The sequence below is a fragment of the Anguilla anguilla genome, chromosome 1, assembly GCF_013347855.1.
Source record: "Anguilla anguilla isolate fAngAng1 chromosome 1, fAngAng1.pri, whole genome shotgun sequence".
Taxonomy (NCBI): Eukaryota; Metazoa; Chordata; class Actinopteri; order Anguilliformes; family Anguillidae; genus Anguilla; species Anguilla anguilla.
Window position 1 is genome coordinate 64,622,865 of NC_049201.1, and position 22,112 is coordinate 64,644,976.

General features: G+C 42.1%; 1 protein-coding gene across 1 annotated transcript; it reads left to right on the top strand.

Moving 5' to 3' along the window:
- Nucleotides 1-2,958: 2,958 nt before the first annotated feature.
- LOC118231842 (endonuclease/exonuclease/phosphatase family domain-containing protein 1-like) lies at nucleotides 2,959-21,092 on the top strand. Its single transcript, XM_035426150.1, has 7 exons — nucleotides 2,959-4,422; nucleotides 10,658-10,709; nucleotides 15,865-15,975; nucleotides 17,419-17,550; nucleotides 18,079-18,208; nucleotides 18,438-18,632; nucleotides 18,960-21,092. Exons 1-7 carry the CDS (start codon nucleotides 3,566-3,568, stop codon nucleotides 19,154-19,156), a joined length of 1,674 nt encoding a protein of 557 aa, XP_035282041.1. The 5' UTR covers nucleotides 2,959-3,565; the 3' UTR covers nucleotides 19,157-21,092.
- Nucleotides 21,093-22,112: the final 1,020 nt, after the last annotated feature.

The following is a 22,112-nucleotide window of genomic DNA, read 5'->3' on the forward strand; positions in this document are numbered from 1 at the left end:
CATTCAATGGGCTCCACTTTGAATGAACTGCAGCTGACTAAAAGCTTGGTGGTGAGAATCTAGTACTGACTAGCAAAAGCCCTGTTATCCTATGAAAGCCACCATAGATTTACCTGGATGAAGGAGATGGTCCAAAACTGAAATTTAGTTAACCTTCTGTGCTTATATTTTTCTGGGCCTATTGGTTCCATAAGAACAATTTCCATCATCTTGGAATTGGACAGTAAAACCCAGAGTAGTGTTGTATTACTACAGCATTTTACAAGCCTGGACTTCCTCCAAGTGATTTAAATGGATCACAGAAGTCTGCTATCATTCATCCTGTTTGGTTTTAACTGCTTAAAGAAGAGTCGTTTTGACCTTGAGTGAGTTGCTTAGATTTTTGAGTATTTGAATGTTTCCTACACACCTTTTCGTGTTGTTTTGCTGAAATTGATTCGAATCATTGCTGGTTCATATTTTAATAAATTATCTACTCAAAAATGAAAGATCAGGTACCATGGTGGTTACAATGAATTCCTCCTGGGATCTACAAGGTCTTCCGCCTACCAAAATCCACCAAACATAATTCCAATCTGAATTGAGTCTTGTTTCAGATATAACAGTGATCCCCATCTATGTAGTAGGGAATGCCAGGTCATAGACAACTCCATTGATATGCCTCACTATATTATATCTGATACAAGACTACATTCAGCATGGCATTTAGTTCAATAAATACTTCGCACTAATTCAATAATACAGCAAGAAGAGATTAATATGAACATGCATTCCAAAAACAAAAACTTTGCCATCCTTAAGGTTCATCTGAATTTTGTGCAACAAGATAACAGGAAATAGACAAACAACACACATTGCTTCATGCACTCAACACTCACTTGTATTCATTCAACGCATTTATTTTAATTGTACTTAAATGTAAAAGTCCACTTTTGTATATATGGTGTTTTGCAGAAATGATGCTGAACTGAACAGAAGGATTCCCTTACATTTAAGACTGCGTAATTTAGTGAGTTTCCATCGAGCCAGTGTTGGAAAATTGAGCTTTATGAGGTACAAAGGGAATAACAGTATCTCAGTTAGCTGATATTTATTTTGAATATTAAAGCTGGTGCAGGATATTTCAAGAGGTGAGCCCTTCCACTGCCATGTTCCATTGGACAATTCTTCGCAATGCTGTGGCTGGGGAATGGGAACTTCAAAGGACAATTTCCTGAGACAAATTACCTTTCCATTAGTTGCAGGAAAGCAGGGGAACTTTCATGCAAAAAGATTTTGTATGTGGTTACATGTACGGTGTTCCTTTGATTGACATAACGACTAACCTTCCAGTGCAGGTCTGCTGAAAGGATTGCCAGAACAGTAGGTGTGGAATACCCCCATCATAACGTGTTCTTTCAGGCTATACTTAGAGGCAGGGTCAGGCATCCCGGCCCTCTGCAGACTGAGTGAAGCTCCCTTACGCCCTTCCAGTCTACAGTAATATGACAGAAGATCCATACGGATGGTCAGCATTCTTCTGCTCCTCCTTTGAGGTACTGCGTCACCACAGCATCCCACCCACTGAGAATATGCATAACAAAATCTGCGACTCCATTTCCCTCGCTGCCTATGGCAGTGCCTTGGTGAATGAGCTGACACTTCCCACTGAGTCCACTACCTCACTGGTTGAGTCCTCAACACTCCCCAACTCATTTTGTGTCCTTGCTGACACCGCTGGGGAAGCTAATTTACACGCCAGGATTCAAAAGAGCCTGTTTGGCAGTTGCTTACAAGACTTTGGGGCCTGTCCAAACTTAAGGACAGAGCCGGTTTTCAAACTTACCACCTCAGCTCTCATTCACCCGAGCAGTTTCTGTGTGAGTCCAAACACTCTCACAAGGACACGACTCAGGAGCTTCCTTCTCATGGACTCTTCTTAGAACACTGCACAATACAGGACGGACTAGCCCGACAGAAACTGCCGCACAAAACAAAGCGCCTCCACAGTGTGACCGGAGGACACTTCTGAGTTGTCATCTGTATTCTTTCACCATTTGCCTGTTCTATAGAATCTGTCCCTTTGACCAAATCCCCATTACATCATTTAGGCAGTTCACCCTTTTATGCCCCCACTATTTCCCTTTCCACTTTCTCATTCTTTCTGCTCTGCTGTTCTGTGGCCCCCGTCCAGTTTTGGAGCTTAGAGGACCTAGATGGGATTATGTTACATTGAAAGTGCTGGACTGTTCCCTCTCCGTATAGCCTTATGTAGTGACCCAGTTCTTAAAAGGTCAAGTAGATTGAATGGGCTCTGTCCCCATAATTTGATAACCTGACTATAGTGAACAATTTTGTTACATTTGGAAAATAGGAAGTATTTAGTCTCCTTCAAAATGCATAAATTCCAGCAAGAGTAAGCACACCAGTTTGTGATTTTTTTTTTTTTAATTTTAAAAGAAAGAACTGGAAACTACTGAGTTAACGAAGCAGCTATAGTCTGATTTGAATTCTGAACATTTAATTTTTTTTCAATGCCGTGTTCTATCTGAATCCCAAAACATGACAAAGCCGAGAGTGTGGAATGATCGTGTGACATTTCTTCTGACAACACTGGAGGGCAGAGTAAATGTGCATACTTCTGGGCAGTAATGATAAATGGGGGTAAGGAATGTATTCATTTCAGCAATTGTCCACGTTGGGCAAAGTCATTGACCACAATAGATTACAATTTAATAGTGAAATGGCAGTCGTGTTTCAGATATGAAAATAAAATGCGCTGTAATTATTTTTAAAAAGATGCCAATACAGCTAGCACTACATGTACAAATAAAGAATTGCATGTATCTTCATTCATTAATACAGCTGCCATGGTGCTTGTTTTATTCATATAAGTTTTTCAACTCCTCTCACTAGTATGTGACAGTATGTCACATCTTTAATACGCAACGTTTGCCTTCCATTTGTGGAGAATTACATTTTTTGTCAGAATGTGCAATTTGAGCGTTTCAAACGTTAACATTCACACTGATTTTGGGCAGTTAATGCTATGAAATAGCATGCTACCGCGGGACGTGCCATCGAAGTCGGACGATGCAGTAATATGTCCTGCCAGGTCTGTCAACCCGTGCTACGGCCCCGCCCCCTATCAGGGTGGTGAGAATGCATGACGACTGTTGTGCTGCAAACGCCGTGAGGAGCTACGTTCAGCAAACGGCGGTAGGTACCGCTTGAATTACACGCTTGCTCCAATATAGCCACCAGACCTACAAGGGTGTGCCTGCCTAGAAACTAAACGAAAATAAAAAGCAAGCAAGATTACAAGGAATTCAAAAAGGACATGGACCAGCGGATTCAGTAAACTACCTGTTAAGAAGATATAAACTGCTATCTTTGCGTAGGCTAGTTCACGTCAGCATTATGTAGTTATTAAATAGCAAATACGTATACTCAAGCTTAGTCTGCTAACTACATACGTAGTCTAGGTAAGGAACGTAGCTCAACGGTAGCCGGTTTCTGTTTGTGTCCATCAGTTCTTTTCTGCACCGGAGATTGTGTCAGTGGTTCTCTGCACAGGTGATCCAACATGGGAGGGAATTTGGGGTGCCATCGTTCCATTCCTAAAGATCCGATGGATTTTTGTCACAGCAAGCGTAAGTTCAGCGCGGCGTGTAACTTCAGTAACATCATGGTCAACCAGGAGCGACTGAACATTAACACTGCCACTGAGGAAGAGCTCATGACCCTGCCGGGGGTAAATCGTACAGTTGCGCAAAACATCGTAGAGTATCGAGAGTGCATCGGGGGATTCAAAAAAGTGGAGGACCTGGCGCTGGTGAGCGGGGTAGGGGCCGTCAAATTAGAGGCAATTAAACTAGAGATCTGCGTCGGCAACCGAGTAGGTTCATCTCAACATTCTCCCTCCTCGTCGCTGCGCAAAGACCAGAACCACGAACATCTGGCGTACACAGGTATGAACATCAACACTGCCACGCCGGCGCAGCTCGTCAGCATCCGCGGCATCACAGAGAAAATTGCCCAAAGCATTGTAGACTACCGCAAAGAGTATGGACCATTCAAAAGCATAGAGGATCTGGTGAAAGTCAATCAAATCAACTCTTCTCTGCTGGACAAAATTAGATTCCAGGTATTTGTGGAACGCTCTAGAACGCCTTCTACAAATACCAACGGTGGGTTTGCCTGCACTAGCAAATCGCACGCCAGTCCGACTTCTCTCAGTCTTCAGAGTGAGGATCTCGATCTTCCGCCAGGTGGGCCGACACAGATAATCTCGGCACGGCCCAATGTGGAAGTATTCTCTGGAATGCGTGACAGCAAAGCTGCTGTACGAGTGGCTACCTGGAACTTGCAGTCCTGTTCAGTCGAGAAGGCAAATAACCCTGGCGTGAAGGAAGTTGTATGCATGACACTGCTTGAAAATGGGTGAGTTTGGATTTTTCTCCCTTCTACAGGTGCATAACGGATATAAAGCTATAGGCCTACTGATCTGATGTTGTTGTGAGTTGCTATGGAGAACGTTTAGCTTGGCAAACAGGAAGCACGATTTCTGCTTTACTGCCAGCATATTGCTCTGCCTCCATAACAAGAAAGATTAGTCACCTCCAAGACTAAGCATTTACTAGTTTCAGATGTAGGCTACGTATCTAGGAAATAGGAACAGCAAAAAAGACTCTGATCTGCAGGGCTGTCAATTACCCTTGGATATGGGTTTTTTATGTAGGCTAAGTAAACATGTAGGCTGTACATGTACATTTCTAGAGGGATTTTGTCTTAACTACTGCTTGTATTTTTTCCATGGACTGCGTTTTTGCCGTTCTCGTTGTTTAGTGTTAATCAGTTTCACCTTCAGGGTCCAAGTTGAACTATGCGGTTGTTCCCTGCACTTGGACCGGTACTTCTCTCTAGGGGTTTCGTCATACTTGTTCCTGGTTATGGTTATACACTTTGTTGTACGTCGCTCTGGATAAGAGCATCTGCCAAATGCCTGTAATGTAATGTAATGATTTTATCAAAAGAATACCTGGAGTGATCTGAATTTCTCCTCCTGCTTTTGTTGACGTAGAGTACAGTGATAGTGACCTTATATTACAGTTAGCCTGAAGCAGTGCACCTTCACCTCATTGCAGTCCAGGAGAGTCAGGGATCATAGGGAACATACTGTCTCTGAGCCAGAGCTGCCACTGCATGTCCATAATTCTCCCCACCCCCCCACCACCACTCTCAATAAATGTTGATTTCCAGGCAAAAATAGTGATTGTTCTTTTTGGTCACATGTTGGGCTGTCACAAGGTATTGGTTGGTCTTGGCCCTGTTTGCATTTGTTCACTTCCCTTGAGGGGAGAGTAACTCCAGGTCAGCAAACTCTTCTGAGTCACAGTTGCTAAAGGTCAGTGTGCTGCGGGCTTTGACTGTCAGCTATTTGTGAAGAGACAGACACAAGTTTACTCTCCCTGTCTTTATCCCTCTCTCCCTCCCATGGCTTCATCCTCTCCCAGGGTGCTGACTTTCAGAAGGAAAAGCAGGGCAAAGGTGTTTGCTCGAGTTTACTCGAGTTCTTTTGAAAATGGAACTGCTGGCTGTCCGTGGCTTTTTGTCTTCCATGCTTATATGGCATGGAGAAAGTCTGTTTATGTATCTTTGATTTAAATTGTCAAAGGTAGTATACTTAGTTGTATTAGACAGTGTGCCTTCTGTGTTGACCCGTTACTGCTTCAAATATCTGTATTGTTATCAAAGACTATAGGTCATGGCTTGTAGATATTCTGCACAAAAGGTCAACAAAGCCAGAGCATAACTTTTTTGGGGGTTCTCCTGCTTGAGCACTCAGCATGATCATGTGCTCAGATGTATGGTATCAAATCCTGACTGTGGTTGATGGCTCTGCAGGGCAGTGCATGTGCTGTAGCATTGCTCAGGGCGAGAGGGGTTTCAGTTGCCAGGATTGTCCTTTTTCTCATCTTGCTGGAGAGACAGGTCAGTCGGGTGCCTGCAGTCTGCCTGAGCCAGCTGTGGATGCAGAAAGCTCCTTGGACTCAGCTGGTGCATGGCAGATTAAAGAGACAGCTGCTGGCAACACACAACCTGCTCTTGTCTGCACTCTTCTGATTGACAGAGTGGATTACTGTGATGGGAGAGGCCTATAAACATGACTGGGCTCAATTGGGTGAAAAGAAAATATTGTTGAGAAAATGCAGTTTAAAAAAAAAAAAGAATATAACTTCACTGTTTCCTCCTTACAGTTAAAGTAATGTGATATCACTCAGCATCCATCTACAACGGGAGAGTAATACTTAAATTAACTTTAATCACCTTTTTGTCAATAATTTTTGTTATATTTTATATAATATATATTTTTCTGTACTTTTAACTGTTAATCTGCTTGACGATATGGACTAAATATTTGTTTTTAGTGCCAGGGAACGTTATATAATGAAAGCAAACACAATCAGACCAGAGTTTGCCATGATGGGATTAGTTAGTGGGTCAAAGGCTTACTTTAATCTCACCCCAGCCAAATACAGTACTGAAGGTATTTATTCAATGGGTCATTCATGCAGTGGTTCATTCAATCATACTCGGGCTGTATCAAGCCAGTTTCGCTGCACTTTATATTTATGCAGTTGTGCTGCTTTTATGTGCTTTTCTGAACTTTTTATGTTTAAAGAGTCAATGCCAACAGGTCTGAGGAAGGCTATTAACAACAGCGCAGTCTCTATGGTGCCTGCCTCATGCTTGGGGGAATTCTTGCAGGCTTTAAGAGAAGCCCATGAATACCAAAAAGTTACAGTGAATTTCAGTTTCAGTGAATAATTTAGTATTTTGGTGAGCATCGACACTGCAGCAGTGTGTCTCACAGAAGGCCCGGTGGAGACCAGGTGTGCCAGATGACTGGAATACCAAAGTTGGTGAGATTAAGTGGGAAAGTTAGTGAAGAGTTGAATCGGGTGTTATTTACTATAGGTACATCCCTGTGAGGAGGCGCATAGGACCTCATCATCTCTGTGTGTGCGGTCATAGGCTTTGATGTGGAATTCAACACTTAGAGAACCAACAGCCTGCTTGAGCTGATCTAGGCTCTGGTCAAGAGTGGTTTGGGTTCAAGGGCCCAAGTGTGACGCTGCTGAGGCCTCCAGTAGGAAAGGTGCTTGATCTGAATTGTTCTGGTTAACATGTTTAAGATTCTGTACTGTGTGATAATTTGCCCTGAATGATGCACCAGCCCCCCCCCCCCCCCCCCCCACACACCCCCCACCCCCACCCCGTGGCAGTGCTCCAGGCCCGCCGCACTGAGCTGACTCAATCGTTCGAAGCATTTCAGCTACCCAAGTGGAAAATCTATGGAGGCAGCAGTTTGCAGTGCATCGTGAATTACAGACCTCTGGTTAGAGCTTCTTTTTCACCTGCCATGGGCTACAAAGCACAGTGTACTACATAAGCCTCCAAGCATTCCCTGTTAAATCTTGTCTTCCATCAGCATAGAGCTCTCTGTAATCAGCATTCACCAGTATAATTCCCTGAAAGCAGGCTGCCAGGATATATATCCAGTCAGGAGCCCTTTTTAAACCAACAAGAGTCCCTTCTTAAACCCGCAGTGCGCAGGATCACAGTCAAAACTTAAAGTGACCCATCTTTGTTTTTTAATATTAATCTCGTGGACATGGTAGCAACACCATAACATAGAGGGGGCACTATATAGATTTTTTTTTTCGGGTCTGTCACCTTTTCACTAATTTTTCACGTGTAAAGTTTGAAAACAACTCACATTGCCTTCATTTTTATATCAGAATTGCCAGAAAATTAGCAGTGAATGGAATCCTATGCATGTTTCTGTGTAACTGAATAATGTTAGTTTGGTATTGTGTTTCTCCATAATTGAGTGAAATGTACACATTGTGTGTTTTCATACTGACATACCAATGCAGCTGGTGATGTAAGCAGATGAAGAAACAGGTTAGATACTGGTACTTACCTGTCATTTCCAGCTGTTTGGAAATTGAAGATTGCTGCCATGAACATTCTATGTGCTCTGATGGTGACCTAGTGTGTGAATCCTGCAATTCACTTAATGTAATTAAGCCCACCACTATACACCTGGGATGCTATTGACTTAATCACACTTCACTGTTCCAGTCTTTTCATATTCTACATTCAAGTCTTTTTTTATTTCATGATTCTGAGACAACTAAAATAAGTTGCTCATCAACCTTATGGATAGTCTGTACTATAAATTGCAAATTTTTTCTTTCAGGGTACCTTTAAATTCTTCAAGAACTTTTTCAACCCTGTAACTATTTTTGTTATCAAACATCCTGTTTGCATCCTCATGTCGCTATGGTAACAGTTGATTACCATTGCATAAGATCTGGGCATGTGACTTGCCCAGGGGCAGGCTGTAGAACTCCACTCGCCTAGTAGACTCATGTGATGTAGTGATGTCACAGTGCAGGGCGGAGCCAATAACCCTCAGGCTGAAATTTTTTCCCATTCATCAGCTCACTCTTCACTGACCCTCACGTTCAGAAGAACATGTCCGAGAAGCTCCCAGTGGAAACCTTCCCACTGGCTCACAAGCAAGACGCTTTCCTCGTGGAAGTGCAGCATATCCGCTGGAAGGCCAGTGGGAAAGATAAACAAGCGGGTGCAGACATCTCGGAGTCAGCGATCCCCTGATAACCTCAGCCAATCGCTGCTGACGTAGCATCACATTTTAGCACACTGCCAGCTCCTCACTCCAGCCTGTAGCATGTAACACTGCTGTCTGAATTAAATGAGTTCCATCACAGTCAGAACTTAATATGAATGTCTTACTGGGTATTGATTTTTGAGGAACATAGCCAACATATTTACTTGAAAATGAACCAGAGGGAAACTAACGTGAATCTCAATTTACAAAAGAAATTGCTGTCAAAAGACTGGCTTATAAATCTGATTAATCAATTAGTTTGGAGTGTGGATTGTAGATCCTATTTATAGCTGACTGTGGATTTTACTATGTAAAACAAAGCAGATGTTCCCTAACTACCTTTCGAATGTGTAGATTTCGGTGCCTTCCTTACAATTTCATCATAAGGATCAAGGGAGCCTACTTTTTTCCTACAAAAGAGGGAAATCTTACTAACCAAAAGAGGATGGAATGATAGAATAACATGAGTGTTCAGTCAATGAATAACATGTCGCTGGGGCGACATTTGAGTTTTTTTTTAAATCAGCAATTTGGTAATATTCCTATTATTGTGTATCTGCGTAAAATTGTGCATATGCAGTTCTTTCCCATATGGGGACCGTCCGACAGTCCCTTTCTGTAAAAGCAGCAGTCATCTCTAGCTGCAGTCTCATCAGCACCTCATCGACCTGCTTCCCGAGGCATAGAGGATAAGTGTTGTGGCTTAAATGCCGTATCGATCTGCATTCAAGTCAGCACTCGGAAGGTGACATTCAACCCCTCCTCTGCATATGGCCCACGGTACCTTTCCTACTACATAACAATCAGCTGTGCATCTTCTGTAATTACACCTTGTGTAACCCTGCCAGTTCTGCAATTGCAAGGGAGTAGGTCAGTCCTCAGGTGTCAATTCATAGAGAAAGCCTGTTGGACCATACTTAATAATCCATAGAAAACACACGGTTTTAATTACCACAGTGCAAATGCAACAGGTGATGGGATATGTGTAAACTGAGACTGAATGATGCTTGTTTGGCTCACTGCCACTCTGGCTTTGAGCATAAACAAAAAAATTTGTTTAGTAAGATAAATTTCTGATAAATATGGACCCTTAACCAGCTGAGTTTCTGTGGAATAAATAAAAAGAAATGGGACTGAATGCATGTGGAATATTGTAAAATGATAACTTGGTGTTTGACCGAGTGAGGTTGTCTCCATCAGTGTAATGCACAGTGTGGCATAGATTCAAGTTCTGTAATGGAGATGATGGGGCATCTTAAATGGCTGGTTCCAGGAATATGAATTAAGCTAAAAAAGGAGGGGTGCAGTTTTATAGTGACCCTGGTACAGTGGAGCTTATCATTGCCGCTGTGGTGTCAGCATTGTGCAACAGTGTTATGCAACAGATTAATTTGTGCAATGTTTAAGGTAAAGATGTATCAGAGTACTCTCTTATCTGGTAACTCTTGTGAATGACACAACATACAATTTCAATATATATTTTTCATCATAAAATATGTTGAGATAACTAGAGAAGACATATTGTTCACACTTTACAATTTGTAAAACAGTACTGGTATTGATTTCATTATAATTCAGTTTATTTAGATTATCGTGAGTGATAATAATCCTGGCACACATAGTTATGATTCCAAATTGTCAAGACAGTCAGCTTGAAGGCTTGTAAGGAGGATACTTTGGCGAATCTCCTCTGTATTCAGTATGTCTACCAAGCTGCAAATCACGTCTGAACAAAATCATTTTCTCATTTCGGTGGTGTGATGCTATTTTGTCTGCTGAATGATTCACGTATCCTTGTTGTTGCAGAATGTCATCCGTTCATTATCAGTGAATATATAGATATTGGGCATTGAATTTCAAACTCTTGCAAAATGGTTGCCTTGTAGCAATATCTGCTAACTCGCAATCATTTGATCAACACAGAATCAGTCTCACTGCTCATACTTTCTGTATCTCTCTGCCCTTTCCCTACAGCATCAAGCTTTTAGCAGTTCAAGACCTGGCAGACAGAGAAGCCCTGGAGAAGGTACTATATCAGCTTTTAATTTCCCTCCCCTCCTGTCAACTTCTCTCAGTCTCTCGCATTCTCATTGGGCAAAACGTTGCATCGATAAAGATGTCAGGCAAGTGGTGTTTTCCCATGGCCCATCAATAAAGGCTTGTCATCTTTGAGTGGTTTCATTTTCAGTGGTTTCAGCCCAGAGCTCAGGCTGTTGAAGATATACTACAGTGTAAGCTGGGTCAGTATATGCAACCTCTTTTATATTGGGGACAGAAATATATATTTTTTAAATAGCTATTCTCTGCATCCATGCTGTACTGTCTTTACATTTACATTATTGCCATTTTGTTTCGACCCAATGCCATTGAAGAGCTTATATTATAAGGATATGATACATGCTAATGGTGTGCTAGGAGATGCTTAAGCTGCACATCTATATTTAGTGTTAGTGACAGGAACTAGGAAAGGCCTCTGAACAGTGAGCATGGAGGAATTTGAGGTTAATGAATGGAACTGATAGGTGAACCAGTTTTTCTTTTGTCATTTGCGTCATCTTCCCGACCTTCACACACCAATTATGTGAGCTTGATTTCTTATTGGCTGACTCCAGAGGGGGTGGAGTTCTCACTTGTGCCCTTCTCTCTGTTGTGTGCCCCTGTGGGTGAGATTGGCTTTCCCTGTCCTCTGGTGTGCAAATCAGCCCAAGGCAACCTTGGGATCACTGTGTTCTGTTCCTTCATACGACCAGGCAAACTGCACTTGTACATCCAGAGTCATCTGTAATAGCTGTGGGCTTTCCTGCTCAGATATTCCAGTAACAAGTGTTTCTAGATACACATATCTGTGAGAATGGTTCCCTTACATTAGTGCATCCCTCAAGCTGTTATGACAGCACACACCACACAGTAAGATAAATACAAGAGCCTTGTATGATTTATGTAAGGTCCCTCTTAGATAAGATCAGGACCCCTACAGTTTACAGAGGAACAGGTCTAAAGACACCATGAAGCTCATATGTCACTGGCTACAGATGAAAATATCTTACTCTGTCAGTGTCAACATAACTGCAGAAGCTCTCCCTCTCCTCCTCATCCTCTCCCTTTCTTTATTTTCTGTCCTCTTGCCCTTCCTCTGTTTAGTACCCCTCCTACCCCCGAACGCTGCAGAGTCAGGGAGATGATCTGAGTAATTGTGATTCCTCTGTGTGTCTGAAAGCGGGGAGACAAGCTGTGAGGGGAAAAAAGCGTTGTGATGTAGTGCGGACGTCCGCATTCTCCCCGCCTCCCCGCATTCTATAAATCACATCCCAAGGGCGAGAGCGGTCGTAGGTGCGGCACCGCCACGGAGATAAGGGGGGGGGGGAGGCCTGGGTACGCCATTCTTTTTCCCAGGGAAAAGATGTAATATACTACATCACGTAGTACACGCTGTCCCGTGTTTTAGAACATGGCTGTGAGCACAGAAGTGACAAGGCTTTTTCTTTCATGGAGTTTTCAGTTCTGCTGTGGGTATTCAGGGCAAACTGCAGAACCATGCTGAGACAGAGTACTGAATGTTCAGCATTTTCTTCAAAAACGACCTTTCACTGTGCATCAAATCACAATGAGGTCTGGCTCATTTCGCAGTTCTCCAGTTAAGCCTGCAGCTGGATACAGCTGGACATTTTACTGAAGCAATTCATCTTCACCAGTTCAAAGTATTTTGATCCAGGATAGAACGGCCCAGATCCTTAAGCAATCATTATACTACAATCAGAAGAATGTGGGTAGTCTCCTGAGTTATGTTACGGTATAAGGTAACAATTAGAGTGACTGGTATAATTATAATTTACCAGCATATAGCATGGAGTACTGATATGGAGTTGTACTTCAGACTTGTATTGTGTCTGGGTTTTAGAGAGGACAAAGGACTGAGCCCTGGTCCTTGGGGTACAGTAAGTCATTGCACCTGGGATATTAGCTGAATGCTCCACCCCAAAGGCCTTAAGTCAAAACCCAATCCCAATGTCAGTATGGATTTCTGTACATGTCATATAATATACAGTAGTGTTGGCTAAAGGCGAGTCAAACATCAATACATGAATATCTGGTTACTATATAACCATGGTTACATTGGGGGAAAATGTGGTTCAATGTGTACTGGACACAGATAGTTTTACAATGTTGTGGCTTGGGGAATTGAATGTCTTGCTCACCTGTGCAAACAGTGTCGGATTTAATCAGCTTTGTATAGATTATTTTTTCCGGACCAACAGTACATTCAGGATTAAGTGTTAATGAAGAAGCCGGTAAGATTGTTTGACTGTGCTAGCTTGTACATTTGGACTAATGAGGGCTTTTTGTGATCACATTTGGTAAATGGGTCTTTCGCATAGCACTGGGGACTGTACAGCAGTGTAATCTGGTGTTGAGTGTGTGGGGGGTTATCAGGGAGTCCCCGGCATTTGAGAGCAGATTGAAAAGTGATAAAGGCCTTGGTGACTCACGGTATTCCTGATGGGAAACGGTCTTATTGCTCTCTTAGTCACAGCTGTCTGCCAGGCTAAAAAGATCCCTGTCTAGTGTCCAAACAGAGCACAGTAATGTTCCATGAGATGGATAGGTACGTAATGGAGTCTGTGTGGTTTAAACACAATCAGGATATCTGGCTTCCAAGTGGTGCATCAGGCTAAGGTATGTGTAAGAGGTGCAGTGATTCACCCAAGAGCCTGGAACAAATCCTGAGCATGCCAGCATCTGCTGGAAAACCATAGTTTGCTTATAGTTTGCCATTTGGCTGGTCAGGGAGCAGGAGTTCCAGTCAGTACGGTTTCCCCACCTCACTTCGCAGCAGTGACTCTTCTGGTTGATCAGATGTCTACTCCCTCCTCTGTCCTCCTGTACAGTTGCTGTATTTGCATCGGAGTGGAGTTGTGTGTTTAACAGCACATACTGTACCTGCTGGTCCTCCTGTGTTTACAATGAGAATGGCATACAGTCGTTACTGGGCATTCAAACTGAGGAAAAATGAGAGTATTAGGAAAATCAACAGCTGCATAGAAGGCAATGTAAACAAGCAATGTAAATCCCCAAAAGAACAAACAGCAACCTTTGAATAGGAGAAAGTGGGTATTTATTAATGTTAAAGTCATCACAAAGAGAATGATTGCTTATGTAGCACACAAATAAATCTGAGCAATCAAAGGTTTGTACCTGCATCCGTTTGAGGTTGTTTTATCTTGACGTTTAAGCAATCAGTATCTTTGTCCTAATCACAAAATCAGTCTTTACAATTGAATGGGATGCTCTTTTCTTGATTAATAGTTTAAATAGTCCCTCCAGTGAGTTAATTTAAATTAAAATAAAGCCTTGACCAATCAAAGAACTTCAAGTATAATTAAATTGTTTATTACAATAGCATTTTCCTTGAGGCCACAAAACAGGTCTTACGGCTGTTTAAAATCAGAATAACTGTGGGTCCAGTTCTTAAGCCCATTCATAATAGTGAACCAAAAACACGCCTAGCCTCATTTTGTTTTCAAAGTTTATGGCATGTTTTACATTTCACATTTTGCGTTTCCTTTTCCATGTTTCACAGCATCATGTCCCTGCAAGACAGGTGACTCCGCTTCCAGTAATTGTCACATTGGTTGAACCTTTGCATATGCTGGGAGAACAGGGTTCCATTTGCATACTGAGAACGCATGACCTCATGCTGGTATCGATCCAGCCTTTGGAAGGCACCTTTTATTTTAAATGCTAATTAAGAGAATGCCCCGACATCAGGGTGATATATGCCAAGCGTTTCCTTTCCAAACAAAACTGCTCTGCCTACATTTAGAGCCCTTGCTTTTTCTTAACTCAATTACTGAAATGGTCAGATATTGAAAAAGCCCATTTCCGGTGTCTCATTTCCCATGGATCCCATTCATTACACTAATTGATAAACTGCTCGATATGTCTGACTTTGAGTTAGACTGTTTCTCTCTTTATATTTGACCGCCAGGCAGCTGGAATATGAATGTATGTCAGCAGCAGATTAAGGTTATGTGTTGAGATTTTGGGTCAGCCTATTTCCTAATGCAATCATTTTTTTACTGAGCAGATGTTCACATTCAGGGCAACTTTCAGAGCACATATTTTATCCAGATATACCACTCAGTTTTCAAAGAAGTAATTCAGTTAGGATACCTTTTTGTTAACCAACGGCATTTAGAAGGTGCTTAAACTGGAAAAAGAAAAAGCAAAAAACAAAGGAAAGCAAACCTTACATTTCAGAAATGCTTACTTCAACGGAGTATGAGAACTCTTGTACAGTACTGGGGGCACATGCAGAATGCCAGTGCAAAACATAAGACACACGTGTGTGAGAAGCCTTCATCAGTGCTTTTATGTTCTCAGTAGGCCTTTAACTTGTCTATTGGGAATGAAACCTGCAACCTTATGGTTCCAATGGCAGTTGCCTTGTTTTGTGAGTGGCTGTTATCCCGAGCAGTAATGCAGCGTGCGTATTGAGAAGTCACATCTCGGACGCTCAGAATTCCAAACACTGAGCCAACGCACAGTCTCTGGTTACAGCAGCACAGAGCAGCAGTCACACTAATCACTCATAAAGCAAACTGCTGCCACAGACCTGTCACTGAAGCCTGCTTATGCAACCACTGCCATTGGTAGAAATTAATACTCTACTCCTGGTCTGAGATCAGTGACCTGCTAGTGTAACCAGATATGAGTATTAGAACTTAGGGTATTAGTCTACTGCTAGTCTGAGATCAGCAGGGTGAGGGAGATTTTATTTGTGTACCAGTGTACGTGTGCATTAGGGCGACATGTTTATTGGGATAACAGTGCTGTTGTTTTGGTACTATGAAAGAAACATGAAGACAGGTGTGTTATGTAATCAAGTCCTGTTTTTAGCCAGTGTACTCAATGTCACTACATGCCAGTGTGACCTGATGTGGTTTGTGTCTGATATTTAGGGAAACATGGTCAAACAGTGTTTTTTTTTCTTCTTTGTGATTTCTCATCCTATTTTGTGTGTTTCATTGTACATTTTGCATTGTTATATTGTGACAGGGATCAGATTGTATGTGTTACATTATACTTTTTCTCTGTCATTCCAGTTCAGTATGCACTGACTGACCCTGAGAGAGGATTGTGTACTGACCCTCCCTCTCCCCCCCTCCCCTTTGTATCTGCAGTTCTGTGTGGAACTGAACCAAGGAACTTTGCCCAGTGTCCGGAGATGGAGGGCCCCAAGGGGGGTGTGGAAATGCTCCGTCTCCGAAACTTCAACAGGACAGCTACACAAGGTAGAGTCACAACCGACAACTACCATACTCACACACTCACAGTTTTCCCCTTATCTGTGCATAGCCAAAAATGGTAGGGCCCCCTTCAGAAAAGAATCCTGCTGAATACCATTTCACAAGGTAGTCCCATGAGAGGCTGATCACCAAAAACCAGCCACCATCCCACCAAGCAGGGCAGTGCTATAACGTACTGTAGGGTCACACACACTCTTGGATCCTCTCAGAAGCCATGCTGAGGAAGGAGGAGAGGGTGGAGTAGAGGGTGGGGTGGGTATGAAGTCCTTCTGAAAATAAGGCACCTCCCCTGGAGTCACATTGCCACCACCCTTAAGCAATGCACCTCATGCGATCAATCGCCATATTAATCACCAGCTTTGTATTTCCACCTCTTAAACAGGGGACTGAAGATTGTTTTCTGGATTGAGGCCTACAATATGCAATCATTGCTCAGATTCCAAGACAGTCACTGTGGTATTGTAAGCTGAACTTTGCCAGCCCTCTGCCCTGATTACAATAGTATTTTTAAAGAGAATTTTCTTCTCAATCAATTCCCTTCTGTTTGCTTTTCAACCTCTGCAGAGGGGTATCTGGGGCTAGGATGAGATTAGGTCCTTTGTGTGTGTGTCGTGAGCACTAAGACTGTGTGACTAGTTTATTACACTCTATTCTGCTGATGCTGTGGTGCTTCTGGGCTACTGGCCTTGCAGGTGGCAGATTAACAGCTTAAAGCTGTTTTTTCTTGCTGTGTAGGGTGACCGTGATAAAGAACTAATTACTGTGTATATGTGCCTGTGGTTTGTGCATCCGTATGCGTGTGGCCACTGATGGCTGGCTTGTTGCACAAGAAGTGCTTTTAGAAAACTGTGACTGAGAAAATGTGAGATATGTGTGCGTGTGTGTCTGCGCGTGTGAGTGCAAAACCCCAGAAAGCTCAGACATTTGGTCATATTTTGTATGAAATGCGCAGAAAAGTACAGTGTTTTTGTTCCCTTTTCTTTGTGTTGTGACTTCCTCTTTCTGCATCTCTGACGGGACTGATTGTGCAACGTCCTTCTTCCCCTTGTTGTCTGATCTATGTCATCGGGTGTTCCCCTCTTTGTTAACCGATAGTGACTTTTCTGGTTACTGTGGTCTTCCTTTTCCAGCTGTCACAGCTGTGCAGAGTCAAAAGCCACAGGCCTGCATTTGGGATGATATACATGCTGGGGGATACCCTCAAAAATTGAATTAGGATGTTGTATCGATGGGACGGGTTTGCACAGTTGTGATTGTGTATTCCAAAATAAAGAGTAAAGCCCTTAAAAGTTTATTCTTTATTCCATATTTATTCCAAGCAGCTCATGTTTATGACTCTTTTCAAGCAGAAAACACTACAAGATAATTCTGAATGTTTTATGCTTTTTGGGCCTAGTGTTAAGATTTCCCTGTTTCCCTGTTCCCCAGGCAGAGTTTTCCGGGTTCCTTTGGGATACATCCTCTGGGATCGAGCTGAAGGATGCATTCCTCCTGGAGAGTCCTGTTGTCAATGGCAACGGGAGGCACGCCTATCCCCGGCCTTACCTTGGACATTTTAATGTAGGTGTGACACAATCAAGTGTGTAGAGTATGGCTACTGTTATTTATGTGCTCACTGTATGTGCTGATACCTTCATTCATATTATCCGTTTGTGCAGCTGGGCAGTTATGGAATTTCTTGAGGTTAAGCGTCTTGGTATAAGAGTGGCGTCTGACCCAAGATTCAAACATGTAACCTCCTGGTTACAAATGCAGTTCCGTAACAACACTGCAACTCGTGTGTATCTGATTCAGGCACAGGACTGATCTGGAACAAAAACATATATCAGGGTTACAGGCCTTGTAAAAGTTCCAAATACAGCCAATAAAAGTCAGCCTACACTGGAGGAATTACTAATAAAAATACAATTATTTTCACCAAAGACCTTCCATACCACTGCAAGGTTACTCATAGCCTATCCTGATGGGCCTCAAATTATAGTAGCGGGTGTCCCATCTCTCTTTAAACAACTGACATCATCAGAGTCCTGACCTGGTACTCATGTAGTGTTTGTGAGTAATGTAACTTAATGTTACTTTCATCTACAGATAGGTTCATCCGAGGTGACAGTTGTTAACGTCCGGTTGAAAGCTCCAACATTGAAGGGGGATCTAAATGGGAAGAGCCATTCTGATGACCACAAGTGCATCGCTGACAGTGCTTTGGAAAAACTGAAAGGTCAGCCTTGAAGTCACTTCCTGTTTTATTATGCCTCTTCAAGTGACAGCACAATTAATGAGAAGAATAGGAAAAAATATTTTAGTAATGTCTATAAAGATTTTAGTAGTGTCTGTATTTAATGGCAAAATGCGGTGCTCTTTAAACTTTAATGATACTAAAAGCCCCATGAAAACATGAGCACATTTTTGGGTCTCTTGTGAATATGAAAGCTGTTGTTGTGGAACAGGAGAGAAGGACCTTTTGGTGCTGGGAGACTTTGGGCTGCCCCCAGACAGTGGAGAGATGGATCTTCTGAAGAAGGAGAAGCTGAGCGCTCTAGTCCCAGCGACTGTTTTCACCAACATTAGCACCAAGACCCCCCAGGGCTCCCTCTGTCTGGACAACATCTGGGTCAGCCGCTCGCTCAAGAAGGTCTACACAGGTGGGTTTGTGTCTGTATGTGTTTGTGTTTTTATATGTGTGTTTTGACTGCATCAGTGTAGTTTAATGTCTTTTTATAAATCCTTGTGACATCCGCCTGGTCGTAACAGTGATGGGTGGGGTGGTCCTGACTCCAGGAAATGACATGATCAGAGCTAATTGACTCTTGAGTATCCTGAGCTCTGTTACATTTTATTGTCTGTTTATCTTTGTTTATTTCCATGAGAGAGCTTGCCATTGTAACCATTTCTGAAGGCTCTGTGATTGTTAAAAAGTTTGAAAAGATACTCTGGTGGAAGCCCTCATATCTGCTCACTTGTCCTTGCAGGTCACTGCTTGGTGGTGCGAGAGGGCCTGACCAATCCCTGGATACCAGACAACTGGTCATGGGGCGGGGTGGCATCAGACCACTGTCCAGTCGTGGCTGAGTTCTTCATCGACAGGACCCAGAAGGAGCTGATCCAAAATGGCAACAGTGTTGCAGTGGTGGAGCGAGGCGAACCCATGTCCAAACACGAGCGGTGACGCACCTGTTCTTCCTGGGTTATGCAGACCACCAGGCCGGGAGTCACATTATGCAGAACATGCGCATGTCATGTGATGGAATTGTGCAACTTGACCGGGCCAATGTGAACAGCACCAAGATTGCCTTTTATTTCTGTCTTCCATGTACATCAGAAACTACAACATAGTATTATTAAATTCAATATTAAATATCTGAAAGGACATTTATATTTCAATTTTAATGCAATGGACATTAAAATGAAGGTGACCATGTGGAAAAAAAAGATGAAACTTAAACTTTTTTTTTCCCTGGAGAATGGACTTTTTGAATAAAGTTAGGCAAATGCCACATGGTATCAGGGATAATGGTCCATAAATTTTGGTGTGACGGACTTAGTGGTTTGGTGGGTAATTCTAGAATAGAAACGCATAGCAGTTGATTACACAGTTACCTCACCAACACTTGTTCCTTGGGTCTGATTTTGTTTCTGATTTTAAGGTGAATAAAACAGCCAGCAGTGTCTCTCCTAGATGTGGGTTGTTACCTCTGCTCCAGTATTTATTCAACAGCAGAAAAAAGGTTAGTTAGTGAAAGAGGTATGACATTAAAAAGAGACATAAACCTACAGTACTTAAAGCATTTCATGCAGCACTAATAGCATAGCTCCTGGGGAAATTTTAAGTGAACTAACATTTCATCTCCATGCAGTCAGTCTTGAATGCACAATTTTAAAATATGGCGTGACCAGGCAGACCCCTGGCTTAAGCAGAACTATCATGGATAAATTAATACATTATTGTAATGCCTAATGGAAATGTTACATTGATTTAAACAAATTGCTGGCATGCAAGGCCTCTTGGGAGTTTTATATACACAAAAAACAACAAAACAGGACATGTTGTATTAGGCTTACTAATGTGTAGGAACTATAATAATATACAGTATATAGTTGCTTAGGATTTGGGACAACAGTTATCTAGGATAGTGTTCCCTCCTGCAATTCAGTCATCCCTCAGCAAGAGGTTGATAGAGCATTCTTGACAGTCAATTATTACTGCCCCCCGTAATATACATCAATTGACACTAAATAAGCACAGACGGTGATTGACAGCGATGCTCCCATACTGCTTAGAGCACATAGAACCATAGATAGACATGTGCAGGGATGCTATCACCCGCTGAACAGTGGTAGGTATGGCAGAAAATCAGTGACCCAGTGATAGGGATCTTGTGTGTGAGGTACAACTCATTGTGCGTGTATGATTACTGAAAAAGAAAGTTGTGGCTAAACAATAGTTTCCTTACCACTCAATGAAAACATAATGATTAAACACCAGTGTTTTGCAACAAAGCAGTGATTAATACCGAATGTAACATACAAGCAGTATAACAGAGATGCACAACATATAAAAGCAGTCTTCCTCACATACTCCATGTAGACTAATATAACCACTTCTGGAACATGGACTGAAGTAAAAAGAGCTGTTCCAGGTTTTACTCAATAATCCTGCTTTGTGAAATACCCTCCTGTACGCAATGGCTGATGAAATTTGTCTTACACAGTTTTGTACCAGTTTTGTTTACAAAGAAGGTCCATAACCCTGTGTATATCCAGATTTGCTGAGCCTCGTTTACACAATCAGAAGAGAGGCAAGTGTGTCATTTACTAGAGGACAAGGCTCAGTGCTGTTACTGCTTTCTCACTGATTGTGGACATAATGAAAGATATAAGGCCAGTTGAGTCAGAAGTCATTTATAGATTTATTTTATTTGTTTTGGATGTATTTACAATCTTTTAAAAGCAAGAAAATTGAGATTTCTTGCATATATATGAACTCTGAGTTGTTTTTGTCTGTATAGGTTTTAGTCATTGTTTAGCCTTGTTTCTTTTGGTGAGAGTCAAGCCAAATAAATATCTTGGAAGGACTCAGTTAGCAGATAAAACTGCTAATTACATACTGGCATGAGTGTTTTTTTAAAAATCACCCAAACCTACTTTTCATCATCAATACAGTATTCTTAAGACACCCAGTTGGTCAATAGCCCATGAATATATGATGAAAAACTAGAATGTATTTGCATTTCATCTCTTATCCATTGGAATCATCATAGATGCGAGTTCCATCTAGTAACTAAAGTGCCTATCTCAGAAACTGAAAGTTTTGAAGACATTGTACAGCATTGACCACTGGTTGAGAGTGCCCTCTAATGACTGAAATGTCTATGTCAGAAAGGAAGGTTGCCAAGACCACGTCCAACATTAACTATTTGCTATGAGTGCCCTCTGGTGTGTCTATCTCAGTAAGCATTGTCAAGACCCTGTACAACATTAACAGCTGATACCTCTGACCTATAAACAAGTAGACCGCTCTGTTCTGACACAGAGATAAAGATGTGGTGGTGAAATTGTTTGCAGCTTGCTTAAATATACTCACTTCTTTAAAACACCACTTAGAAAGAAGCACAAAAAAAAAAAAATTGCTCTTAATTCTATTCTTCGGATCGGTCATACTTTTCCTGTGAAAAATGCTCTCATCTTCCACTTTCCGCACCTACCGTGTTATTATACTTAGCTTTTCCCCCTCTCCACAAACAAAGACCATTAAAACTAAACTTTAAAGAAATGAATGGAACAGCTTACCCTCTACAGCTGCACCATGTAAAAGTATGCATTGTCACTTTAACATACCCCGAAGGAATTTTTTCAGGGAAATGTTACTTTCTTTTGTCTTGTAACAGTTTACTTTGTTCTTGGCACTTACGTCAGTACTGTAACTAAAAAGGGCTAAGGATTGCTGTGTATGGCTATGACAGGTATTGAGCCAGTCCAGCCAGCTTAACAGTATTGTCTGCTTCTTAGGTGTCACTCTCAGTTGGCCCACATACAAACCAGCAAACAAACAGAGCGAATAGATGATGAGGCCATGGGACAGAGGTCACTTGCGCACACATTATTAACAGACAGCAGCCCTTTGT

Excerpts from the sequence above, each read along its gene's own strand:
- LOC118231842 (XM_035426150.1), top strand. The coding sequence starts at position 3,566 with ATGGGAGGGAATTTGGGGTGCCATCGTTCCATTCCTAAAGATCCGATG. Across the intron at positions 10,710-15,864 it reads ACAGAGAAGCCCTGGAGAAG|TTCTGTGTGGAACTGAACCA; the intron begins GTACTATATCAG and ends TTGTATCTGCAG. Across the intron at positions 18,209-18,437 it reads TGCTTTGGAAAAACTGAAAG|GAGAGAAGGACCTTTTGGTG; the intron begins GTCAGCCTTGAA and ends GTTGTGGAACAG.